The sequence below is a fragment of the Neocloeon triangulifer genome, unplaced genomic scaffold, assembly GCF_031216515.1.
Source record: "Neocloeon triangulifer isolate White Clay Creek 2 clone unplaced genomic scaffold, ASM3121651v1 ptg000012l, whole genome shotgun sequence".
NCBI lineage: Eukaryota > Metazoa > Arthropoda > Insecta > Ephemeroptera > Baetidae > Neocloeon > Neocloeon triangulifer.
The window spans coordinates 15149741-15175905 of record NW_026775554.1 but is presented as its reverse complement, the minus strand read 5'-3'; the positions used below and the strand labels follow the sequence as shown (position 1 = coordinate 15175905).

Genomic DNA, 26165 nt, shown 5'->3' with positions numbered 1-26165 from the left:
GAATAACGAAGGTGAGAGATTCACGTCCATTACTAGAGTGATGGCAAATTTCACAACATTTTACGTCCTCCAATAGAGTCTGAATTTTTTGTGTACCTCTAACAAAAGCCTGCAGCAGCGCAACAAAATTATGTGCGCCTTTATGCTCCCGTCTTAAAATTGCGTAAGTGGCAAGACCATATATTGAGATCTTGAAAGTGAAGAGAGCAGATGATACCTAACTGGACTGCACATTAGAATGGCTCAGTTGGAAAGCATTCAATGATCTCTCTCACAATAATTTGTCCTCGTAATATAGCATATTAATCGAGATCGGGTTATGAATTTTAAGTTCATTTAAATATTTGCATTCAATATGCATATTTACACTTTATTATATTCAGATTATCCTTCTACATCTGCACATACTCACGGTTACCTATGGCTATAGTTAATAATTATTATTTAATTTTTGGTTCAATAAATTTTTAATTTTTCCCCCTTTTATATTGAAAAATGGCAGCTCTTCTTGGGTTTTGCAAGTCGCTTATTTTTTCATAGGAAAAAAATATTCTGCTCTTATTTTTGACTGTTTTTGACAAAGAATCAGTGCGACTCACAAAAACCAGCAAGGAAGTGTCATTTTCCAATTAAAACAACAGGAAACAGCTCTCCACTGTGAATAAATACTTCATATGCGTTTTCAAGTCTTTGAATCGCTAATACGGTGCTCAATGTTGAACAGCTAGATAAATTAATAAAGATAAGGAAGCCTAAAGTTATTTAAATTGTTCTACCAGGATTATTTCATTTGTGTTTAAATTTTATACGAATTGATTTAAATTATCCCATGCACTTAATCCCAAATTTTTAATTACAATAAGTATTTTTGTTGAATTCTAATATGAATGCAGCTTATGAACTATCTTCTCGCGTGACATGTGAGATCAAGAGTTTAATACTCATAAGCTTTTAAGCGCTGCTAAAGCGTTTAGTGTGTTCAGATTCCATTATCCGAACCATTAATAAAGCTACCGAGTGTCATTGAATTCCGATTGTACAATAAAATAAGCGAGATGCTACCCAAGTTTATCTTGAAAAGTTGCAACGATTAATTTGCAGCATGTCTCAAGAGTGGTCGTCATTCATTTATCCCCCTTATTCAGCTAAACGAATCTTGTCTCTTCTCCCTTTCAATTTAAAACTCGATTGATCAAGACACCTGCGCTTGAGATATAAAATTGTGAAAAGTGGGCAACACTTCAAGCTAAATTAGTTATGCAGAAAAGCACAATGGCGAGTGTGTAAACAGCGCATTTACATAATTGCACGTTTTGAAACGCGAGATTGAGAGGTGAGGCTGAGCACTTAATGGAAACGCGCATCTTTCCCGCCGCCATCGCACCACACACGATTTCAATAAGTGAACCATCGCTATCGAAAAATTGCTAAACGACTCAAATCAAACTTGCCATTTTTTTGCGGCAGAGCTACTTTTTAATTTCCCTTTGGATGGAAAAAATATCACTTGAGAGGGATATATGCAAATTTACATAGGCGAAATTAGTGAAGTCATCTTCTTTCCTCGCAAGATTTTTTTCTCCGGAGCAGGAAAATTTCATTCCACCAAATGAAGCGGAGATGTGTGACGTGGTTTTATTGATTAACTCAAAGTAAATACTCAGGATTCCATCTTAACGTGCAGGGAGATGCACCATCAAGATATTGTGAAACTCACGCGTGCTCATCTCTGCGCCATAGGATCCTCCTTAGATGAAAAAGCGTTTATGACAGTAATGAGCTGTCAGTAACGTGAATTGCTTTATTGTATAACGAGCGCAGCGGTCTATAAAAATGTCTTTCACGATTAGTACTATTTTTATTTTTAATGAAGAGTATGCTTTCTTAATTAAAATTGGGTTTAGAGGTTTCAAGTTACGCATTTTCCTTCTTAATTGGCATTTCTTTCTTACTTCACAACAAGCAAATTTAGCTCTTCAAATAATATTTTTACGAGTGAGAAGTGATTTTTTTGAATGAGTTGCATTCCTGCACCTCGTTTAATCAGACACACAAGTATTTCGCAAAGGCCGCTCAAGACTGCATAAGAAAAAATGAAAGGCAAAAGACAACAAGCTCATAAAAAAACGAAAATATGTGCAATGACAAATTTTAGGACGTTGTCGGTATGCGGCTCTCCCAGGTGATTATCAATCAAGGAGAGTCGTTTTATAACTTAATCAAAGGGAAATCCGTCGTTGTCAATATTCAAAAGTCAAAAAAGCAGAAGCCGCTCCGAGAGAGTGAAACTTTTCTTCTGTCTTTGATTCTAAAACCAGTTTTGGTGCGCTATGGTTTATGGGAATCGCACATTTGTTGCGTTTGACATCTTTCGAGAAACACTTCCTCTTTAATATAAAATGCAGACGTGGAAAAATGCCAAAGATGAGAGGCGCTGCAGCAATAAAGAAAGAAAAAGAGAGTGTCTCGCTAACTCTCTCGCAGAACACGGGCGATAATATTCCGCTAAATAAACATCAGATTTGAATTTAATAAATTGTATTTTTCTTTTAATCCGCTACGTGTTTCGGCAGTAACAATTTTTTTATACAAGTCTGACGGCGAGCGCGTGTGTGTCCTCTGCACTTTCACTGCCGCGTGATGAAGAGCGCAAAGAGATGCTGCCGTGTGCGACCTTAAGAAGAGCTGCAGAGAAAAAAAAAATACAAATCCCCACTCGCGAGATGTCGGCGGTAATGAATAGCTGACCAATATTACGACAATCTCGGCGGACTGACCTTTCGTCAGTTGGCGTGGATGATGCTGCTCTCGAATTGCTGAGAAAGCACGTAAAAACTGGCCCCGTTGTTACCTAATGACCATGGTCCTCGCGCACAACGACCAGACCGACGCGTCACTCTTCGAAATTTATAAAAATACTGCTCGGCCCATCAATTACATACATAGAAAGATTTAGCGCTCAATTACGATGTTGACATAAATGCCGACAAGAGTCTTGTCGCGCTCGGTGCAATTCGACCCCGGACTGGATTAAAAAAAGAAAGAAACGAGAGAGGAGACCCACCTCTTTTTCTTGAGCAATTGAGGCAAATTTTTAGAACGGACCTTTTTTGAGCAGGTCGTCAAATCTGATGAGCTCCGTCGATTGCGAAAATGTAGTTAATCGGCTTCATTAAGCCGAAAGTCGTGAATTTTTGCCAATAATTTGCATAAATCAGATTAACTTGAAATGAAAGTGATATTTCGCATTTAATTAGAGAAAACGAGCTTGATTACTTTCTTTAAATTGCTCGATCCCAGGAAGCCTTTATATAAGCGTAACAAGTGTCAATTTCACTGGCTATTGCGCTGCTCTCTTTTGACGTTTGTAATTATACAGGGATTTCCGGCTAATTAATTTGAACTTTTAAAGTTATTCTTTAAGATGCGTGTTTTAAGTTTATAAACATGCTAAGATTTTATACAATTAAAATGCAAATAATCTTCGAACAACTAATGAAACTCAAAAATTTTTAAATGATTAGCTCGGCTAAATGACTTTATTTCACCTTTTAAGTTATAAGTTAAAATATGCTAGTATATTTTAACACATAGCTGCGACAAAAACTTTAACAATTTTGTATTAAATAAAAGGGTGAGAAAGAACATCTTATACTAACATGGCTGTTGAAGCATTAAAAAAAGAAAAGTAAAAATGAATGTATTACAAAATAATCTGACAAGCTCTGCTTGTACGATTTCATCGCTGACTACCGTATCCTTCCTTGAAGACATCAGTGGCAACGGTCAGAACTCCACCCACTGGGTATTCGCTGACTTCGCAGGGACAGCTCCTGTCCACTCTCACAAATGCGATGTCGATCCACTTTTCTCCCTTTCTGGGTTGTGCCCTTGGGGTGCATCTGGTGACAGCCCAGAACGGACCCTTGGCCATCGGACTTCTCCAATACCCTTTCTTTTTAGAAGGGGTGGAAGGGTGAAATTGGACCATTCCGCCAACGTCTTCAGAGGATGTGCTTTTCAGACTGCTACTCTGGTCACTATTAAAATTGGGCACAATTAGTTTTAAACCGCCAAGTTTACAAAACAGAAGCAAAACAACGGATGTGATACTAAATTAAATCGTGAGCGTGGTGAATTAGATTAATAATTTTGGAGCACCGCTCTATTATTTCTTCCGCTCTCCAGACAATTACTAAAAGCCAATTTTCAAACCCATAATTAACTTTTGGCAAATAAAGAACGCTTCTGCTCACCCACAAGGCGATTCTGGACGCACTTTCTTTTTGGAGAGATTTCTTAATCGTCTCGGTGGATCTTCATTAATAGCACCAGGGATGCTGCTGGGCCGGGCACAGGCCTTGCGTGGAGCCTCACGCTGGGTTTGAGTAAACTGCCTGCCTCTGAAAAAATATTACCGTCAAAAAACGGGAACGTCGCAATTTTTCCTGAACGCCCAAACCTATCCATCAAGTTGTTTTGCGAACTATCACTGGACTGAACTTTGGACAAGTCTATCCTCAGTCTGCTTGGCGTAGCTGGCGGAGTCACTTGCGTAGATGCCTCCTAATTATGAAATAAAGAATTTTAAAGTTTAATATATCATTTAAAATATTTCTATTCAAGCAATTAATGCAATGTTAGAAAAATCTTATTTCCTCTTTAAAAAAATATATAAATATTTTCCTTGAGGTATTTGAGTGTTGGAAACTAAACTCGATAACTAAATTGATATAAAAAAGTGTTTTTTTTTTTAAATTTAGCACCAACTTAACTTCCGCAGTGTGATATTTAACTGTAAGTTTCGTAACAATGAATAACATGAAATTTTGCGTTATATTATTAATTTTTTTCATTTAAAAGTAATAAAAAATAATGAAACTCTGATTTGTTACACAAAAATTGATTAATGGATAACATAACAAAATAAACAATAATTTTAAAATAAAAATATATGTTTATATTAATTTATTAATATTTAATTCAACAATGTCATAAAAATAAAATTTTATGATTTATGTCAGGCATAATATTTTTTATATGCTAAAGCGTACAATGATAAAGTTAAATAACTGAAATAAATCCTTCATAGAGCGCTTTAATAAAAAGCTTGTATCTGTATGATGGACAAATTGCGTATGATGAAGTTCACCATGATAATTTTTTACGTTTTAATCAAATCATATTCTTGGAAGTAGAAAATCATCCTTTTATGACCTTCTACAATAGAAGGTTTCATTAAAAGTCGCTCATCCTCATTTCGTTTCTGCTTGCTGATTCATTAAATTTCCCACATAGGAAGTATTCGCCGCATAATGCTCCCATGAATTTTTAAAATTTATTCAATCTCGAAAAAGGACAAAAAGCGTGTAGATGCGATCTTTTCAATTTGCGGGTAAATCACCTTGTTTTGCTATGAATAATGCGGAAACGCGAGTGAGCACCAAGGGCACGCTCTGCTTATTACTCGCGTGTTAAAGAGAGGTGATGATGCGCCGTCTCGCAGTTTGACATTTAAATAACAAACCCCAGCAGAACTTTACGAGGCACCTGTTGCCATAATTGTCATTCTCAGAAGGTTTTGCCACTTTAACTCTGATTTAAATCAAGGTTTTTTCCCATTTCTAACATTTCCACGCGCACACGTGCTTCAATTTGAGAATTAATATTAAAAATCAATTGTATTATTACCCGAGTCTGATGCTCACTCCACTTTTTCTGCCAACTACTTTGGGGCAAACCACCGTCAACCACTTCGGCGCTTTCAAGTCTTTCAACCTCAGGGATCGGAGAAAGTTTTTTCTGCGAAAATTTTAATCTTGAAAATTTTAGAATTATTTGGTTGGCAAAAATTTCAAAACCTTTTGTGAATGAGATTTCGTTTTCACTGTTATTCTCTCCTCGTAAAGCTCCTGCTCGTCCTTAAAATCTGGGCTCTCCGTATATTGGCAATAAGCGTCCGCGGTTTTGGGCCTGATTATCACATTGATAATTTGCGAGCAACACGCTTCTAGCGATTTCTTCAGGTCGAGCAATGCGCAGTCCCACTTGGCCACGAGGAGTTTCTGGGCTTCCTTTTGAATAAGAGATATTATTAGAGAAACTGCGGTTTTAAAATAATTAAAACTTCTTTCAAAATTTTACTTGCCAGATTACTCGAGCAAGATTCAATTTGCTGAGAACGGATATCCAGGAGGGCCGCAGTTAGATCTTCTAATTGTTGCACGCCTTCAGCTCCACGCATGTTTTGTTCCGTCATATAAATAAGTAATATTACTTTGAGTTTACTTTTCCTCCAAAATTAAAAAGAAAATAAAACGGATTGGATTGAACGTCGAAAAGCTGCAACTGGGATCAACAAGCAACAATGATATCTTATATGACTTGCAACAATGTAGTCATTAAAATTCTTGTAATTTTTTTTTTAACCATTTAGCCTGTTGGAAAAAATTTAATTCTTGCTGATTTTGTTTTTTGACCATGATTTAATATTTATATTGTATTATTTCCTTAGATATATTTATGATGCCGGCGGTACAATTAGTAGACCTCTGCTCATTTTTAATGCACCCATTATTAAGCTTTATTTTTAATTTTCAATATTTTGTTTTAATTGAGCAGAAGAAACAATTAAGATAATCAATTGGACAAATAAACAACAATTAAAACAACAAAAAAAGTATTTTACACGTCATCCTTTTGCCATCAAATGTGTATGTAGTATTTAAGCAGAGACGACCGGGAGAATTACTCGCTGCTCACAGTAATGCTTTCGTGATATATTTTTTTAAATTAATTTCAAAAAAATATTAATTATAATATAAATGGTGTTTTTAATTTAAAGTCGGCTTTTCCTCGATGGATTTAGTGAGTTGTTTATTTATTAAGAAGGACAATATCCTGCTCAAAAAAATAAACAACTCGCACAACCCATCAAGGAAAAGTCGAATTTAAATTAAAATCACCACGAATCAACCCTCAATCCTAAAATTATTAAAATTCTACTACAAAAAATAATATAATATACATATATTTTTTTTAATTACTATTTACTATTTTCCCTATTTTCCTTCTTCAATTGAGAAATAAAATAATTTTTAATTTTGTTCTATTATGAAATTCCTAATTTAATTTTCCAGCCTTTGTCGCCTTGGAAAAGGTAATGTAAAAAATATAATCTCTGTTAGAGAATATTTTTCTGAGCATCTCTAGACTCTAGCGCAAGAAAAGTTTCATTTTTAATTCATTTACCCTGCCAAACGCGCCCTTTGCAGGCGATGTTGGGAACTAAAATTCTTGCAGTGACTATTTTGGCGGCCACCGGCAGAGGGCAGCATGTGTCAGTCAAAATAGGCAGTTGGCAGTGCAGTGAGTGTGATGTGGTGGTGTCCGACAAAAATCCGGTTTTAATTGTCAATGTTGAGAGGTAAGCGGATCAAAGGCGGCCCACGGGCCGACCGGACGGTGTCCGGCGTCGCTGGCAAGCGGGGGCGCGGTCGGCGGGCCGGGGGGCGCCGGCCGCGGCCCCGATCGCCGCCGACCTTCCGTTAAGCCCAGATGAGACGGCCATGATGAACCGAGTTTCACGTCGACGACAACCTGCACCGTGCAGTGTTTTGAGCCGTTTTATTGCCGATGCACGACTGCGTCGGCACGATCGGCGCCGACGTGTCTCTGCTGTCACTTGAGGCGCCGCGTATCGGCGGGTCGCGGCGCCGACGGAAATCAAAACGGTCGCACAGGGAACTGCGCGAACGTGCACCGCCCTCGCTCGCTTCCTGGAATTTGATCGTTTTGGTCGCCACTCGCAGGCCGGATAATTCATAAAAAATTCATTTATTTATACGAACCGTGCCAAATTTTGTCCTTTTCAATAAATACTTAAAACTTTCTTTAGAATTCAAAAGAGGAATTTTAACAAATTGTTTAAAAAAAAGAACAAATTTATATTAATATTATTATTATTATTATAATTTCTTCACCTTTGGTGTAATTATGAAATTTAATTGGAATTTCTTATTGAATTGACACTTGAGTTACAGTTTTGAGTGGCACGGGAGGTGACGTCACGGTAAAAAGCATCACAGCTGCACGCCCTATTTTTTCGCGCCCGAAACTGGTCTTGCCACTAAACTCAGTGAGCTCTTCCCCCTTTGTTCACTTTTGTTGGCTCGGCAGCGGCCTTTCCACCGCCAAATAAGCTAATGAGAGAAATAAAGACTAACGACTTGGTACTTCGGTACACATCTGTCACGTGCCACACAGAGCTTTGCAAGTCGCGATTTTCAAGCGGATATTGCAGTTGCTTTTACGAGGGTGGCGTGAGTTTGAGCACTTCAAGTCAATTTCGCATTAGTTTTTTTATTATTATTATTTTGCTTAAGCTGTAAAAGCTATTTCAAATGACACCACAAGGGATCTTTGCCACACATTTATATAAGATAAGAGGCAGTAGTAGATTAAAATTGTTTGAGTGATTCACGTCATTAATTGACATTATTCTATTTTTATTCGTTTTATAAATTTAAGATTTTTTGTTTTACGTTTAAATTTATATGCTTAATTTCAGTAATGACAAAATTAGATATAGATAAACAATTTAAAATCTAGAATACATTTATTTTGCATTTTAAAATTGATTTCCCCCACTCAATTTACCTATTAATGTGTTTATGCTCAAACCTAAAATCAAATCATTTAAAATTTTCTAATAAAATGATATTTTCAAGTGGATAAAGAAAATTCCTTTATGTTGTATTTTAAATATTTTTTCCCTCATTTTTTTTTTGCTGATAACTTTGTTCTTGATTTGTTAGTTCCGTACCCTTCATAAGTATAAATCATATTATTTTTGGAACTAGGAAATGTTGAATGAAAATAACGTCTGCTGAATTAAAATAATTTATAATTTTTTTTTTACATTTATGTCGATAGCAAATTAAAATGAGAGAAAGTTTTTATGTAAGAATTTTTAACGAAAAATTAGTAATCAGCAGTTTAATGTTGAAGTCAGTTGAAGTTTTAACACAATTTAAATTTTGAAATTCGCTCGCAAATTTTTGTGTGGTCAATTGGCTTTAAGAAGTTTAATTTGATTTGTTTTGATACCAAACGTACCATTGCAACTTGGGCTTTCTTAACATCTGAATTGTGAAAAGCTAATGAGCTTGAATTTTGAAATTGAAAATTTTATAATTATGAACGTTAAATTGAAAACGTATTTTTTCAATTAGATAAAAATTAATTACATCTCTCTTGAAATTTAGTTTAATTCTGACCCGTTGTTGTTGTTGTGAATCGCAAAAAACACTTGGTAGAGTCAAAATGCAAAAGAGGTCCGGCGCTTGAAACCGAAGATGTCGCTGGGTCGGCGCGCATATCAAGTGGTGCAAAAAATATCAATTTCAGCCTCGCCGGCCGGTGTCTCACGCCCTTCCCTCCCTCCCTCCCTCCCCGGGTCTAATTTGGTTTCATCAACTTAATTTCCTGCAAATTCGACGCATCTGCTTTTGTCCTCGCTAAATTCAATCACTTTTCGGGCCGAAACGCAGGGGTGCTGGTTAATGGCGCCTCATTACTTCAATTAGGCGAGGGCTTTTCCCACCGACCCCGTCTGGCTCGCGATTTATTGACTCTGCGATTTTCCGTCTCGCCGCCGCCGTCGCTGAATTTGCAAAGAGCCCTTCTGTCGACCACTTCTGCATTAACCACTTGACCGTAACTTCCTTTTACCAAATATATTTATTTACCCTCTTATTTTTTTCTTGCAAATTTTAAATTCAAGGAATTTGACATTTCTATATATCAAGTTCTGTGGGTCTCATTTAATTAAATTCTGTTTGATATTCAATGCAAATAATTTAATTTTAAATAAAAAAATTTTAAGACGTTGCCAAAACTGATAATTGTTATATTTGCAAAAAATTATTGTGCAGACATACGAATTGATGTCCTAGCTATGAATAAATGTAAATTTTCCGGCATCTGCTTATTGGATCTCCATAATCGTGTGGCATTTGCATTTGGTGTGCGGCGATTTGCATGGGGCTGTTGCTCTAGGGGTCTAGTCTGGCCCGGCGCCAGTGCCGCAATAAAATTTTCATGCGAAAAAGAAGCGAAACAATGCGACCGTCGTGAATTATTTAGCCCTAGCTCTTGTTTCATAACTTCATTCTCCACCCCGATCAGAAATACTAAATGAAAATGGAAAAAAGCACAAAATAAAATACATTTTCTTCATTTAAGCCAAGTTTCAAGATCTTTAAAAAGTATTTTGCAGTTATTCGAGAAGATAACAAAATCATTAATTTTTAGAATTTAAATTTTCGTGTCCATCCAGAATAATATAAATTCAAATTTAATTATACAAATTTACTATACTTAAATTAAAAGAAACTAAAACAAATTGACTGTATGCAAATCTCCTCTTTTAAAATTTCAGAGAGTTAAGTTTAAATGCAGGTCGAAATTTTGATTTATTTTATTATCTTTCCTTTTGAAACCGGTTGCGTAGAAAGTGCACATTACATACCTTTTGGTGACACGCAGAAAACACACGTGCACATATTTTCCCCCTTGACTTTTCGCCAGCAATTCATAAATCAAGATTCAAGCGAGGCGAGAGCGGAAAATTGAATTTTCGCTCATTTTTCGCGACACAAAGCTGGGGCGCGCACAAATCAACGCGGGCGAGTGATTTAAGTGTGCAAACCGCATTCCTGTCGCCCTTTCTCTCCACCAGGCAGCTTTTTCTCCGCTGCTGAAAGATTCAATGCAAAACAGCTTAAACCGCGCGCACAGAGACTTTTTCTCTCTCGCTCTCCAAGAAATAAAAAATTTCACTGCCGCCATTCTCGGAAGTCTGCCAAAATCGAAAATAAATTTACTCATCTGCACTTGATTGTTCGTTCGAGTCTTTCTCATTCGCCCCATCAAAAGTCAATTCTCAACCGGGCTCTTTTCCCTTTTTTCTGTCCGTCATCACCGGGAATTGAATTTTCCGCTGCGTTGGACAGGCACAGGCTCCGTCATGAATTATTTATTTGGAGGAAAAAAGAGAAAGAGGCACTTTTGAGACTCATGTGGGCCATTTTGCGACAAAACTGAGCTCTGTAAAAACCCGCATTAATCTTCTAGAATGAACCGGAAATTTTATTAAAAAAAATCAACAATATTTAAATAATTTTTATTAAATTTAATTCAAGGACGAAATTTAAATAATTCGTTCATGTGATATTTCGAGAAGTTCTGCCGCTCCTTTATTGTCAGTTCGGTAAACAAGCTATGAAAAATTAGGATCGCGCTGTCTGTGGAAGCATTCGAGGAATGCACAAGCGACGCATCCACCCGCAGCCAGATCACAACAGAACCGCTGCCTGTGTGTGTGTCTCCTGTTCTCACACACCGTCGTCCTAGCAATAAAGAGCGGGTCCCATTCTCACGAGAGGCCATTGTATGCGGTGTCCCGACCCACAGACTGTTAAGAAAATTCAACGAAATTTCCACTTTTTAATCAGGTTAATTTCCGAAATCGACTCTCGAAGCCACAGTTAGTGTTGTTTGCCAGTTTTTTTCTAGGTAGTTTTGCTGACCTGACTCTGCATCAGCACCTTGAAAAATAAAATTTGAAAATATGCAATTTTGCTCTCACTCGAATGAATGAAATGTGAGAAGTTGTTCTGTTGACCTGGTCATGAATAAAAAGATTCATAATTAATTTAATAATTTTTTTCAAGTAATATTAAATTTATAATTTAACTTATCGTCAAATTTCGCCAATTATTATTATTTTTTTTTTATTAAAATTTATCTTTTACAATGTTAGGAAAACTGAAATACTGGTGAAATACATTTTTCTTATTTCCTGCAAGATAATTTTGTATAGAAATTATAGCTTAATAAGGAAATATATGTATTTATAAATTAAAAATGTTAAATGGTTTTAGTTGAATAATTAAAAAAAAAAAAATAGTGTAATATTTTCATACAACCATTCTGTATTTTTTGTTCTCTTAAAATTGTTGTTCCAAAAATAATTTGGCTTGTCGCTGGAGCCCAACTTCCGCACGAATGAAGTTCAAAGGAGAAATTTCTTTTGTAATTTTTTCCATGCCAATAGCAGGGGTGCTTATTTTCTCGTGAAAACTTTTTTTGCCTGAAATTTCTGTCGGGATCAGAAGCAGTACAACCGCGTGTAAGTGCATTCTCCGTTTCAACGTGTTAAACAATTATTGCGGCGTGAAAAGTGACAACTGCCGGCAAAACCGTTTCGCACCTCGCGACGAGAATAAAGAACATTTTTTAAAGGTCGATTCGTTGTAGATGGAAATCGGGACACGTTTTGCGTGCAATTCTCCATATTGCATGCTGCATTTGCATATGAATGCAAGTACGATTGTAGACGAATGGCGTTTGATGCAACCAACTCGAGACAAACACGCAAAGGAAGCGCAAACAGAAAATTTATAAGACACCTTGCCGAGCCTCCCCTCGTCTGACGATGAGTAAATTTGGTCTACACGAAAAATCCATTACCAGTGTCACGGCAAAGAAAGAGTGCAATTTTAAGAGCTCAGAAAGGACACAACTTTGCTTCTCTCTTTTGTTCCAGTAGAAACTCTGATTTGTTTTTCCCTTGAAAGCGAGATCTAAAGAAACTGAGTTTAGATTGAAACCTCTAGCACAATTTTTTATTATCATTTATTAATTTAAATTGATAGAATCACTCCATTCCCAATTATTGTTAGTATTAATTTTACTGGTTATTCCTATTAAATAAAATTATAATTAAAAAAAAATAAAATGTAGATATGGGAAAAATATTCGAATAATATTAGAACAGAGTTTATATAAAAATCAGATTGTTTTTTTTTAAATCTAGGTTTATTTTTTCTTACGTCATTCTGATATCACTATTTTCGTTCATGATTTACATTTTTCCAAAGAATACAAGTCATCTTTTTCTCTGTAGAGATTTGCGTATTTTCGTTGCCGTCATTCGACACTTCTTGATTCGCGATAAGCCCGTCGTCTCCGTCGCGTCTAATTATTTCCAGCACTGCTGAACAGAGTTTTTTTCGCAGTCCTTGGATGCTGGTATCAATTTTATCCGCCGGTCGATGACTCACTCGGGCTCGTCAGCGTGGCGGATGGATGTGGGTGTGCATACGTAAAACGTCTTGTCGCACGCCAACATTACAACATACACGCTGCATTAATTATTACACGCAAACTCAACACAGCCCTTTTTGTTAAAAATTCCAAGAGCTCTTCACCTGCTCCGCTCACGCACTCGTTTTTATTTTTTATTTTTACATTTTCTTGGGCTTTTCAAGAGAGAACCGAGCCGGCTTTGCAATTGAATTTCCTCGCCGCAAGAATTTCTTTTCTAAAGTTGAAACAGTTTTGAGCCCGACAGCCAGTAGCAGAGCAAAGAAATTGCCATTACGGTATTTCGGACTTTGGCCCCGAGGCCACTCAGTGCCACCACCATTCAACGTAATTACGATGCGCCGGTCAGGTGCAATTTCAGCAAACGGTGTCATTGACCAGAGGGAATTTGAATTGCCTGGCTTTAAATTCCAAACAAAGAACACTGGAAAAAAGGAAAAAATCTGAATTTTACTTACAAATTTGTTCATAACTTAAAATTTTTACAAATGAATAATTGGTATCATCTTTTGCAATGAATTTTTGGGCATATTTTTAATGAATTTCAAATGTTATTGACGAGTTTGGAAAGTATTTTACCATCTTTACTTCTATAATATTTAAAACCAAGATCCTTTGTAAAAAAACAATTGTTAAAAAATAATAATTGAATTTTAGCGCAATTTTTTTCACAAGCTTTTACAAATTATTTTTTATTCAATCCCAAATCTGCCCAAACCATAAATTTAAAAAAGGGGCAAACCTTTATCATGTACATTTTTTTTTTAATTTTCAATTAAGTATAGAGAATTTTATAAATTTTTTCATAAGAAGCAAAAATAATCACATCTAGAACAATTATTGATCAATAAGCGTGAAAGTTTCTTATTTAGCATGCATACCTCATTCCAAAAGAACGTGAAATACAGTTTTATTTCCACCTCGGTGGGCAAGACTTGAATGTTTCCATTGTCGGCCAGCCGTGTTCATCTCAAGGGCGATGGTGAGAGGAACTGACCTGCGTTCTGAATAATTTGTTGGCTCGACTCAAACAACCAAATCAGCCAAATTGCTTTTTTCACTGCGACGCCTTAATTTGAAATTTATGCTCAAGTCGCCGGAATTGGAACTTCCGAGTGAAGTGACGTCAGAGTCTATTTACCCGTCGCCGTGTCGGCGGCAACACTGAGCAGGGGTTAAACGCGACGAGATGAAATGTTTGACATTTAACCTCGGATGTTTGATTTACGGTGTCGAAACTCTTCTGCACTCAACCTCATTACGCTAACAAAATAAACCCTTTGCTCTGAACCTTCAAGGTGGTAAATCGCATGTTATTTGCCTTGTTCCGCTTGGGAGGTTTGATTTTAACCTGCGAAGTAACTCGTTTTGTAGAAAAATACAGGAAAATTCTTTTAATTTATTTCGTTTAATGTCGAGGAAAACTTAAGTTGGGCGTTGGTATCAAATTTGGTGTAAAAAATTTTTTTTATTTCAAATTAAACAATTATATTGAATGTACTAACTCTAAAGATTGATTTCAAAAATAAAAAATAAGCATAAAAATATGATTGGCTTTCTGCTTGATTTCTATTTAGAATGTTTAGAGGTTTAACTTAATGAAAACTTAAAATGGTTTTAGTTTTTTTGAATAACGTGCCAAGAATCTTCTAATTAATAATATTAATTAATTGATTAAGGTTTTATTCAAATGTAATTAAATGAAAATCAGCTTTAGCTTGTGCAAGTTGATCTTGACAAGTCCGGTTTCATTCATTCGGCCTTATTTTCTTTCCTTTTGTGGCGAGGCTAATTCAAGTCTGCTGCTCGTTCAATGTTGATCAAAGGCTTAGTTAGTCAGGAGGAGTTGCGTGACTCTCGGTTTAAGTGGCATTTAGTACTCGATGGGCGATCGCGAATTAAGCCGGCTCCCTTCTGCGGTCTTTTGAATTTTGCCAGCGAGCCGGAATCGAGCGACGCGGCGGGCAGGCGTGATAAGATAACGGGCCAAATAAATAGTAAAATAGCAGAGTGTGTGACGCCATACTGATGATGTCTTGATTGTTGTTCGCAGGGGCTGTTGTTGGTATCACTGGGCTGCCACTAACACTCCGCAGCTATGGGCAAGCTGCTTTCCAAGATCTTCGGCAACAAAGAGATGCGAATTCTCATGCTCGGCCTCGACGCTGCCGGCAAAACCAGTATCCTTTTCCAAAACAACGCTTTCGTCGAAACCATCAGTGCACCTAAATGTTATCACAGATATTTGCTTTTGCATTCCAAGGATGGACAGTTAAAGCTTAAATTTTTCTATTTCAACACATTAAAACTATTTTTTTCTTTTAAGGCTGAAATTTACATTCTCCTTGTCACTTTTATTTTTTCTCTGCCTATAATTTTTCTGATTTTGTATTTTTACTTTCTAGTGCTGAGCTATATCAGCCAGTTGGTGCTACATTCGAGTTGATTGACCCCCTGGTGATTAACTCATGAAGTGCATAATGATAATGAAATTTCATGTGACCTCAATAAGTTCTAATTTCCTGACTGACAGTCTGTCCATTAATCAACCGCTGCAATTTTCGATTGGCCAACACCCTTATTTGATTTACTGATAAAATGTCACTAGTTTTTTGTAATTATCTTCCTTGACCTGCAAATCAGCTATTTTGTACAAATTGAAGCTGGGCCAGTCCGTGACGACGATACCCACTGTTGGGTTCAACGTTGAGACAGTCACTTATAAAAACGTCAAATTCAATGTTTGGGTGAGAATTCATTCACTTGGCTAAACTTAACAAGACTTTTTTGTGTAACATTTCTTTTATTGCAGGACGTGGGTGGGCAAGATAAAATCCGACCTCTGTGGCGCCACTACTACACGGGAACGCAGGGGCTCATTTTCGTAGTCGACTGTGCGGACAGAGATCGCATCGACGAAGCCAGGCAAGAGCTGCACAGGATCATCAATGACAGGGAAATGAGAGATGCCATCATTCTAATATTTGCCAACAAACAAGACCTACCAGATGGTGCGTTATCTAGTCCAGTTGCATTTCTTGGGATTAAAACATCAATCTTTAGAAATTTGCTGCCTCACGTTAAAAAAAATTCCCCCATTTTATTTCATATAAAAGAAATCCTTGTGTCTGTAAATGAAATATAAACAAGTTTTTTTTTTAAATTTCACACGATTGAAAGTGATTGCTCATCACTAAGTTTTTTCCTTCTTTAATGTTTTTTTTTATCTAATATCACAAAATGACATTGAGTTTGTAAAGAGCAAATAAGAATTTCCTAATAAAATCCTTGACCTCCAGTTTGATAAGAATCCAATTTTCCTCCACTCGAAGCTACAAAAAACAAAAAGCTTTCAAGCTAAAGAGCATTGAAGAGAAATTTTATCTTCTTAATAATTAAATAACTGCAGCTCTTTCAACTCAATTTTTCTTCTCACTTTTCTATCTGCTGTGTATCCTTTGAGGGCTTTTTTAAATTGCTATTCAATTTGAATATTGGTGATATTTTTTTTGTATTTTTTTTTTGTGTTTTATTTTTTTACAAATGTATTGTTTTGCAGCCATGAAACCGTATGAAATCCAGGAGAAACTTGGTTTGACGAGGATACGTGACCGAAATTGGTATGTGCAGCCATCGTGTGCCACCACTGGTGATGGACTTTACGAGGGCCTCACGTGGCTTACGTCGAACCACAAATTATGAGAAGGGACCTAATCCCCACTTGAGTAAGGAGACACACACGCACTGGGTGTTGTCGTCGCCTCTCGGCCTTGGTCTGCCTGCCAGCCAGCTCTCTTCCAGCATTGACAAGCTGTCGAGAGACCGTGATGACACCTGCAAGTGGGGATTAAGAGGCTCCAGTCCGAAAAGTCTGCAAAATTGAAAGAGAGAGACTCCTGTGCGAGATGTCCAGAACTTGTACTCTGTGTGCGTGGTAGCGTGTAAAAAATTGTGTGGATGCTTTCAGTGAGATTTTAATGAATCATGTAACTACTACATATTATAATTAGATGGATGCATAAAATTGTACAGTTTAATTACTAGTTTTACTCTGGATAATGTGCTGTACATTATTATTATTACACAACAGCAAGCGCGACACTTTTGTTAGCTTCTTAGTTAACAAATTCTGCTAAAAAAATGCATTAGCAAACATAACTATAGATTTCACATTCTAGAGTTGTGAGAGAAAAAAAGAGAATGCAAAATTAGAAATAATTATGCAGCTTTAGTGACATTGCCAAAAGCTGATATCGACGGGCTGCGGAAATTACTCATTGTGTCTGGGCCAGTTCAGCTTGTACCTCGCATTTTGAAACTGGCCGTGTTGTTAAAAGTGTCAATAGACTGCAAAGATTTTTCCGTCTCATAACTTCCTTTTTGACATAGGAAATTTAATAATTGAATTACAGCCCGCAGATCCTCAGCCCTGATTATTGCTCTAATTCCAAAGTATGAAAAATGAAACATAATTTTTTGAAATGATTGTGTCACCTGTATTGTTGAGAAAAGCCTATTGAAAGAAACTTGTTACTTTCCATTGCTAATGATGTGATAGCTAAAATATAATTAATGTGACCGAAATAAGAAAGAAAGAAAGAGCAGTAGCTTTGGAAAAAAGAAACTCGTACGCCATGGTGTAACTAATTAAATGCTTCATACTAATTAACTAATTGATGCAAATTGTGCACGGGGACAAAAAGAATAAAATATGTGATTGCCTAAAGCAATGATTTAACTTAAGCTGCAAAGAATTTAAAAAAAGTAAATTGTGGCAATATGACAAAAATAGATAAATTTTGGAAATAGTGCAAAATTTCTGCTAAGCAAGCTTACTCAAGTGTATGAGAATTCTCTTCACATTGTTTCCAGTCTCTCTGGCTATCATTTTTATTTGCACAGCTCTCATTTGGGCACTGCAGTGGACGAGTAAATGAGTGTCTCTATGGTAGTTTTTTCTTGGCCTATTGAAATTATTATACTTGTTTGGTTAAACATTGTTGTTGAAAGGTTTCGAACTCAAACAACCTTCAAGGGTTCGCTATTCCAATTGACATATTTATAAAAAAAGAAACATAACAATAAACAATATTTCATTTTTTAATGAATTCGAATGTTTGTAGTGATTTCATTAAAAAATCCATTCATCCTCAATTTGTTTATGGCAATTTAATTGTTCCTCGAGGTTCTTAATTTCAATAATTTCGTTCATGTTTGTTTCTCCATTTCCCCAATGAAAGTTCCCAAAAGCCAATTAGCCTCAAAACAAGCTATGGAGATTTCCACTGTCACTTTTAGCGCCGCCGGTAATTAATTGGATAATCTGTGCGTGCGAAGAGCGAGTTGAGAAATTGGGATCACTTGCTGGGGGGCCTCCACTTTTATTTTCTGAATCGAATCAAACTGAGAATAATAAAATCTCCCGTGTGTGTGCTTTCTCAATCAGATGCAAAGTAAAAGTTGCGAGGCAAATATTTGGCACCAGCGACTGCATTGTTGGCTGCGCACAAGTGAGATTTATTTTCGCAAACGCCCTGTGGCAACAGGCACGGAAGAATTGAATAAAATCTGTTGTTCGATGGACCATCGCTCGCTCTCTTTTGATTCTGACGCAGCGCATCTCTCGCACTCACTTGGGAGCTTTCTCAATGGGCGAATGGCACCAAAATACACGGAATGAAAGAGATGGGTGAGGAGATGAGTCAGCCAGCAATAGATTAGAAAGCGATTTGCAAAGCACCTGTGTGCTTCCAAGTAATTTCGATATTGGCAGAATAAGTAAATTTTCAATATTTATAATTGTTAGTTTAAATTATTTTTATTTTTTTTTTATTCGCTTTTAAAAGCCAATATAGGCCATTTTTAACAACACAGAATTTTAAAAAATGCGAAAAGTATCAAATTTATTAAATAATTTAGAAGTGAAGAAATAGATTGCATAAAACAAAATGATGCATGCAATATTTAAATAAATAAATAAAATAGTTCAAATTAATTTTTTTTTATATATATATAATGATTTATCATACTTTAGATTAAAAAAGTTCTTTTAATAAGGAAAAATAATGAAGCGTTTTACGTCAGATATTGCTTAAAAAAACTGATAAAAATAATGTACCAAAAAATTTTTTTGTATCTCTCACCCTTTAATTATTAGCTATTTAGCTCTGTATTTTTTCGCAAACGTTTTTATGTCATGAATCATTGGCGTGAGAAGATTGGTTGGTCGCTGATTAAAAATCACCAACTCGCGGGTTTCGATTTTCAATCAACCACTTAATCCCGGTGACCCTTAACAGGCGAACCGGCACACAACAGTAGAAATTGCGAAATCGCTCTTTGCAAGGATATTCGCAGTCATCGCAGGTGTGGAAATTCAGAGAGAGAGAACAAATTAACGGCGCGGGGTCACGTTTGTTGGCCGCAGCACCTAAAAATCTGCTGGTTTTCTTGTGCAGAAAAATGTTCGGTTAAATGCAACGATCAATGCAATAAAAAAGCTGCTCGACGGTCTCACGCAAATCAAGCGCTCAAGCGTGCAGTGTTCTTCCACTAATCGCGCCGCAGATGCAACGCACAAATTGACTCGCGTGAAATTCGATTACCTAATTTGACTGCGCGAACCATCGCACGTTATTTGGCTTTTCAAAAGTCAAAAGAAGTGTTGATCTCGTCCTGCGGCAAGTTTCCTCCTTTTCACGCGCGCGCTCTGTCGATTTTCTTTCTCATCTTTTGGCGCTCCAGCTCAATTTTGGGGTCACTCAATTAATCAGCATGACGCGAAAGTCATTCCATTATTTAGCAGCGGCTAATGAGCGGTAAAAAATGTTGGCGGATGAGAGTGGGATTCGTTGAAGGGTTTTTTATGTCCAAGGGGATCTTGCTTGACCAGCAACACGAAAATGGGAGTAAAAGAGAGATTGCTTTGCTTTATTTTTTGACTAGATTTTTTCAGTTCTAAAATATTTTCTCAGTCTGCATCATCAAACACCTTCAAAAAGTAATTCTTCGAATCACAATAGTAGTGAATAATAGGATATAAAACAGAACTTCATGAATATAAACACAAAACTTAAATCTCTCTTCCAAATTATTAACCTTATTGCGGACAGATGATTTTTCACGTTTTCATATTTTTACAATCGAACCGAACTGAACCGAACCAACACAAAATAAATAACTTTTATATACGAATAGGGAATTTAAATTTCTTTTTATTTATGGTTGGTAGTTTTTTTTATTGGAAGATAAAAAAGTTCTAATTAATAATAAAATATATTAATTGATAGGACCAATTAGGTACTAATAAAACAGACAGACATAGTCTTCATAGTACTATTATAATTTTTATATTTGTATAGCGTGTAACAGTACAAAACTCATTAATTTATTATTTATACATTTATATAATGTGAAAAATTTTAAAACTTGAAACAACTTGAAAGATTTAAGAAAAAATACAATAACAGTAGAGATATTTAATTAAAATTAGAATAAATAATTGTTACAATAAAAAAGCGCGTCAAGAAATGATCTCCTTATCAATATATGTAACGTCGCTCTTGTATATGTATGGTGCTGTTTAATAAATTCAATAAAAAATATAAGCGATAGTAACAAAAAAAAAAATGATTATGAATAATAAAGCATAAAATGTTTTTATATTCTAAATAATAATAACGATAGGAAATTTTATTGCTATTAAAATGTTGTATTTATGTATTTTAGTTAAAATAATATCATTTTTTCAGCTGTCAAACAAGTGCAAAATCTCAGCGCCGCGCGTCAAAACAAACACGTTTGCAAAATAACTACATCAAGGGCAACGTCCTCCTGCACTAACCAATTCACGCGTTTGCAGTGCAAACGAAATTCCTCTCTACAGCTGCAAAAACTCCCACACGCAGAAAGAAACCTTACGCAAATAAATTAAAGTGAAAATATGCACATTAGAGGGATGTATCTTCCAGAAAGCTATATAACTTGTGTTCGCCCTTTTTCAACAGGGATAATAAGTCTGTGATTTTCCTTGTCCTGCTCTGGCCCTGCTGTCATGAGAGTTCTTACTCTTTATCAATACCATGAATATAAAGTAGCACCAAAAATTGAGATCCAGTATAAGTTGCTTTAAATTATTTGGCAATATACGGATTTTCGATTTGGCTAGTTGGACGATAGCATAAGTGATTAAAAAAATAAATTTCTTAACTCTGGCACAATGTTGAAGCCTAATTTACAGGGGCATCCGGGCACCACTGCATTTGAAGTTACAGATGAACAGCGCAATAAATTTGAGACCTGCCTCCCGCAATAATTATAATTTATCGCTTACACGTTTCTCGCGATCGAGAGAGACTGTTTGATCGAAGGTCACTCTCGCAACCTAGGGCCACGCAGTTTTTTCTTCTCGCTCGCAGCTGGATCACTCACTCTCATTAGCACATAAATTTTATTCATTCGAGACGCCCACTTTCATTCGACGACTTTCACTGCCAAGTTCACTCGCAGTCGGTTTCCAAGCTGCGGGCCGTCTGGATGGATCTGTGAATTTTTTTAAGCCGGTGCCTTTAATTTCTTCTCACACCGCGCGCGGCTACTTTGTCTGCCTGTATTTTATTTTTGAACCATCGAAGTTGCGCTTTTATTGCTGCTTAAGTGCTCGTTAATTGGCGGCGGCGATTTGCTCGGAAATTGCTTCACTTGACTTATGACCTGCTTACTGTTAAAGAAGAAGAAATCCAAAAACTCATACAGGAATGTAACGAGCTAATTTAAAGTACAGTTATGATTATTTTTAAAATCTTACTTCTGAAACTTCACTTACATCAAAGAGGATTGTGCCGTGTAAAATTTCAGCGGAAATGAAATTAACGTTAGTATCGTATTGATCAATTTGATCATAAATTTGATGTTATTATTGAAATTAAACCAAACCATTTCAAAACATCACAAAACATATTAAGAAAACGCGTTGTTAATACAATCTTAATATGAAATAAAGAAAAGCAAAAAATTTATTTATTTTCTCCGCCTATTTGTATTAGTATTTATTTTATCGAACGGTAAAAGAGAAAAGAATATATCATTTTTTGCAGACTTGACCACTCTCTAAAATACAAGAACATTTGTCAGCCCTCTTTCTTGCAAACTAATTAAAAACCGAAGAGAGATGGATGGCCCAAAACTGTCATCTTTTCGCAAAAAAGTAGAAGTAGCAAAAGGTGTTCTGTTTCGCGACAACTCTCACTCTTGAACGCGCGCGGCGTATTATGCAAAGCAGTTGATTGAAAAATGCTGTATCGAGAGAAAGAAAAAAAGCAGAGGAGAAATCATGGGACTTTTCAATCCTCGTCGGCAGAGACGATAAAAGTATAAACGCTCTTTTTCCTGTGAACGCGGTATGCAAATTATTTTTTGCCTCGCCGCCCCGCCGATTAATGCCAATAATCTCGCAGATCGCATGGGAATGCACGACGCAGGCAGACCTAACAAACGGTTTGTCTTTCAAGAATCGCAACGTTGTAAAACTCTCACTTGTTGGCATGTGCGTTGAAAAAAATGAATAAATAAAAGCAAAAATTTTTATTTTGCCCTGCTAAGAGTTTTTACTATGTTATTAAATATAATTATTTTCAAATTACTTTAAAATATTATATTCTTAAAATTTATACAGCTATTTACTTTTATTTTTAATAAATTAAATTTTGTTCGATTCTTAGACAATTTTCTGATTTTCATAAATGAATTCTCTGTTTTACAACGAAAAAAGACTTATCATAAAAAATTTGAGAATATTTTTATTCATATCTAATACTGTTAAAATTCCATAATTATAAAAATACAACATTTCTTCCATTCCATGTTTATGGTCCAGTTACTCCAGCCAGTTCACAGTTTACCCACAGGTCTTTAACAAAGGTATCCATGCAACTGATCTCTGAACCTCTAAAACTGTTCAAAAAATATGCGTTAGAGGTGCGAAGCGAATCAGCAAACAACACGCATTATTTTCCCAAGATATACGTGGGTGATTCGTTCCTATCTCAATTTCCAGCTCTCGTCTTTCTTCTTGTTTCGCGATTTGGCACGTCCTTGAGAAGACATATTAAATTTTGGTATATTTTTTCTTTTTTGTCAACACTCTGACAAAATATTGTTACACTTGGTCAATTGTGCGTGGACGATTGTGAGGCCCGGTTTGCGAAATGAAAAATCGAAATTCTGCAGTGACGGCAGAGAGCACAGCAGACGATTTTTTGCAGCGACTTTTGTATTCGCCGTGCGAGCAAAATGAACAAAATGATGAAGAATCACTGAATGCAAACTGCAAAAAATCTGGTGTAAGATCAGACGATGGCAACTTGGCACGTGTGCAGGAAATATAAGGAAATATAGGAATAACATTTTAGTTTCAAATGAATGTTTATTGGGCTCAAATGAGGGCAACTATATACATACATGAACTCATCCAAATAATGTCAAACAATTTATGATTTTTTTTTTTTTTTTTTTTTTTTTTTTTAATAAAAATTTCCCACAAAAATCTTAATCCTTTGAGTAACTTTTCTATTGCTAGATTTATTTTTGTTCCTTCAGGAAAAAAATGAATGTTATTTCTTTTTTCTCATTCGATCTGTCTTTCACGCTTTTAAAATCACTTGTGGTGTGGAACAATGTTTTGTCATAATAAGTGATTGGATTTTAAGTTGATAAGACCTTTAAAGATTTTGAAGGAATAGAAATAAATAAATAAAATATAATTATTATTATCACTTAACTTTATAATTATTGTTTCTATAGTTAAAAATTCAATCAAACAGCCATGAAAATCAAATGTTGGGTTACGCGGCTTGATGATGATGCATTTACGTGACTTTAATGTTTAAAAAAAGTAAAATTTAATTTATTCAGAATTAAATTATTTTACAATAAATGGCGTGCCATTCTCCGAGGGCGCGAATGTGATGGTCGTTGGAAAATGTAACAAAGACACTATAAGCACCGCAGCTCAATGGACCGTGAGTCCGCGATCTCAAGTGCAACTAGATGCAATAAAATGTCAATGAACAAAGCGACGAGTTGTTCTACGAAAGAGAAAAAAACATCTCTCGACGCACGCGAAGCTGCAAATATAGCTAATAGTGAGGCACATTCCATACAAGTGTGTGGCCATCGCAGGTGCTTATTGATGATGCTGGGTCATCAAAAGGCGATGGTAATCTTGATCTCATTGCAGACAGCCTTACTAAGGGCAGAGCACAATGTCACTTACGTTTTACTGACATTATGTTCCGAATGAAATAATGTAGTTTTGAAAGAAATTTTCATCAAGTTTCTTTTCTTTTTTTATTTTCGTCTTTTAGGCTTTTTTTATCTAATAAAAAAATTGCAATTCATTTATATTGTCTAAGAAATAATTAATTAAAGATGTAATTTTGTATTATAATGCTCAAAAACCTAAAATCATATTATTTACAAAAAAATCTCTTTACTATGAGCAGGCTCAGAAATTTATTTCTAATCATAATCACACTATGATCCGAGTTTACATTTAACATATTTCAAGTACATATTATTAGAAAATTTTATAAAATAATCCAAGTATAATTTTTATGGAAAATATCAAGATTAAAAAAGTTTTTAAAAATGCAAACAAATTAAAACTGCGTTTTCTCCCAAAGATAATAAACTTTTACACTGCCCTGGGTGTTACCCAGTCCCATCATCTTTCTGACGGCATTCCTTGTGTCTTGCGCATGCACGAGTTGCAATTATCATATCTGCAATGCCCCTAGCTGCATCGCAAGACCTGCTGCGAATGATAATGCGACCGCCATGCTTGTCTGTTCATTTGTGCGCGAATGCATCTTTCACACAGACGCGCCATGCAGCATCAGTATGCATCTCACTCACCATGTGTACGTAAAATGCGAAAGAGCTGCAGTGAATCAACAGGAGAAAATTACGCATGTCAATAGATAATATTACGGCCAAGGCATAAACATAATTGAGAGTTAATTATGCAGTACAATCAACTGCGATTGTAGCACAAAACAACACATCCAATTAAAATTAATTAGTCCATAACGAATAACAAAAAAAATTAATTGTTAATCTAATCCTAATTTCTTTCTTAATATTGATATAAAAAGAAAGAAATTTTATATAAAGTTACTTATACATAATTATATTAAGGCAAAAGCATATTTCATCGATATTTTTGGGTATTAATATTTAAATAGCCTTTTTTGTAGTTTTTGTTTTTCATTTGTGTAAAAAAAAACACATTTCATTTTTCATTAGATATTGTTATATCGGGAAAGAATGGAATATTTTAATGCAATATTAATTTATTAAATATTTATCTTCTTTAATCTAAAAAAAATTATAACTGAAATTAAATTATTTCATATTTTTCGATTCACTTCTTTTTGGTTTAATAATTAAAACGCATTTTTCTAAACATTAATTTAAAAATTCTTCATATTTAAAGTATAATCTATCTTTAATTTGCAGGTCGCCATGACACTTTTAGAAATTCGTTTAGAATTACGGCCGTCGTAGTCTCACAGTCCATTTTGCGGTAAGCGTACTCCGAGGTTGTCTTGTTTGCATTATTGTACTGAAACTGCAAGATTACGCAGACGTTTTTGCCCGCCAGGTTGGTGGTCGGCGGTGCCCACGGCAGAGGGTCGCTGACAAACGGTTTGGGAAATTTTTGCGAGCAGAAAGTCATGTTGAACTTCATCTTGGCCGCATTTCGGCAACTAGGCTTATAGCCTGCAATCCATACGCGCCCAGTCTGCATTTGCTTGCCTTAATTGTGTTTATTAAAATTAATTACAAAGATTACGTAAATGATGAATTTGTTGAAAAATATAGTATACTATATTGTTTCGTTTTTCACAATTTCTTTCCTCCTCCCAATTCTATTTCTTTGTTTTGATGGCGAAACTGGAATAACCAGCAGCGGTTGGTGCGGCTAATGACAGGCA

General features: G+C 35.7%; 2 protein-coding genes across 2 annotated transcripts; one reads left to right on the top strand and one right to left on the bottom strand.

The window, feature by feature from the left end:
- Positions 1 to 3571: 3571 nt before the first annotated feature.
- Positions 3572 to 6519, bottom strand: LOC132197247 (uncharacterized). Its single transcript, XM_059620399.1, has 6 exons — positions 6145 to 6519; positions 5862 to 6070; positions 5692 to 5802; positions 4463 to 4566; positions 4257 to 4403; positions 3572 to 4040 (listed from the first exon to the last, which is right to left on the bottom strand). Exons 1-6 carry the CDS (start codon positions 6257 to 6259, stop codon positions 3740 to 3742), a joined length of 987 nt encoding a protein of 328 aa, XP_059476382.1. The 5' UTR covers positions 6260 to 6519; the 3' UTR covers positions 3572 to 3739.
- An 815-nt stretch (positions 6520 to 7334) lies between these two features.
- LOC132197248 (ADP-ribosylation factor 6) lies at positions 7335 to 18278 on the top strand. The gene is made up of 5 exons (XM_059620401.1): positions 7335 to 7426; positions 15224 to 15350; positions 15814 to 15917; positions 15983 to 16181; positions 16730 to 18278. Exons 2-5 carry the CDS (start codon positions 15269 to 15271, stop codon positions 16870 to 16872), a joined length of 528 nt encoding a protein of 175 aa, XP_059476384.1. The 5' UTR covers positions 7335 to 7426; positions 15224 to 15268; the 3' UTR covers positions 16873 to 18278.
- The last annotated feature ends 7887 nt before the right edge of the window (positions 18279 to 26165 follow it).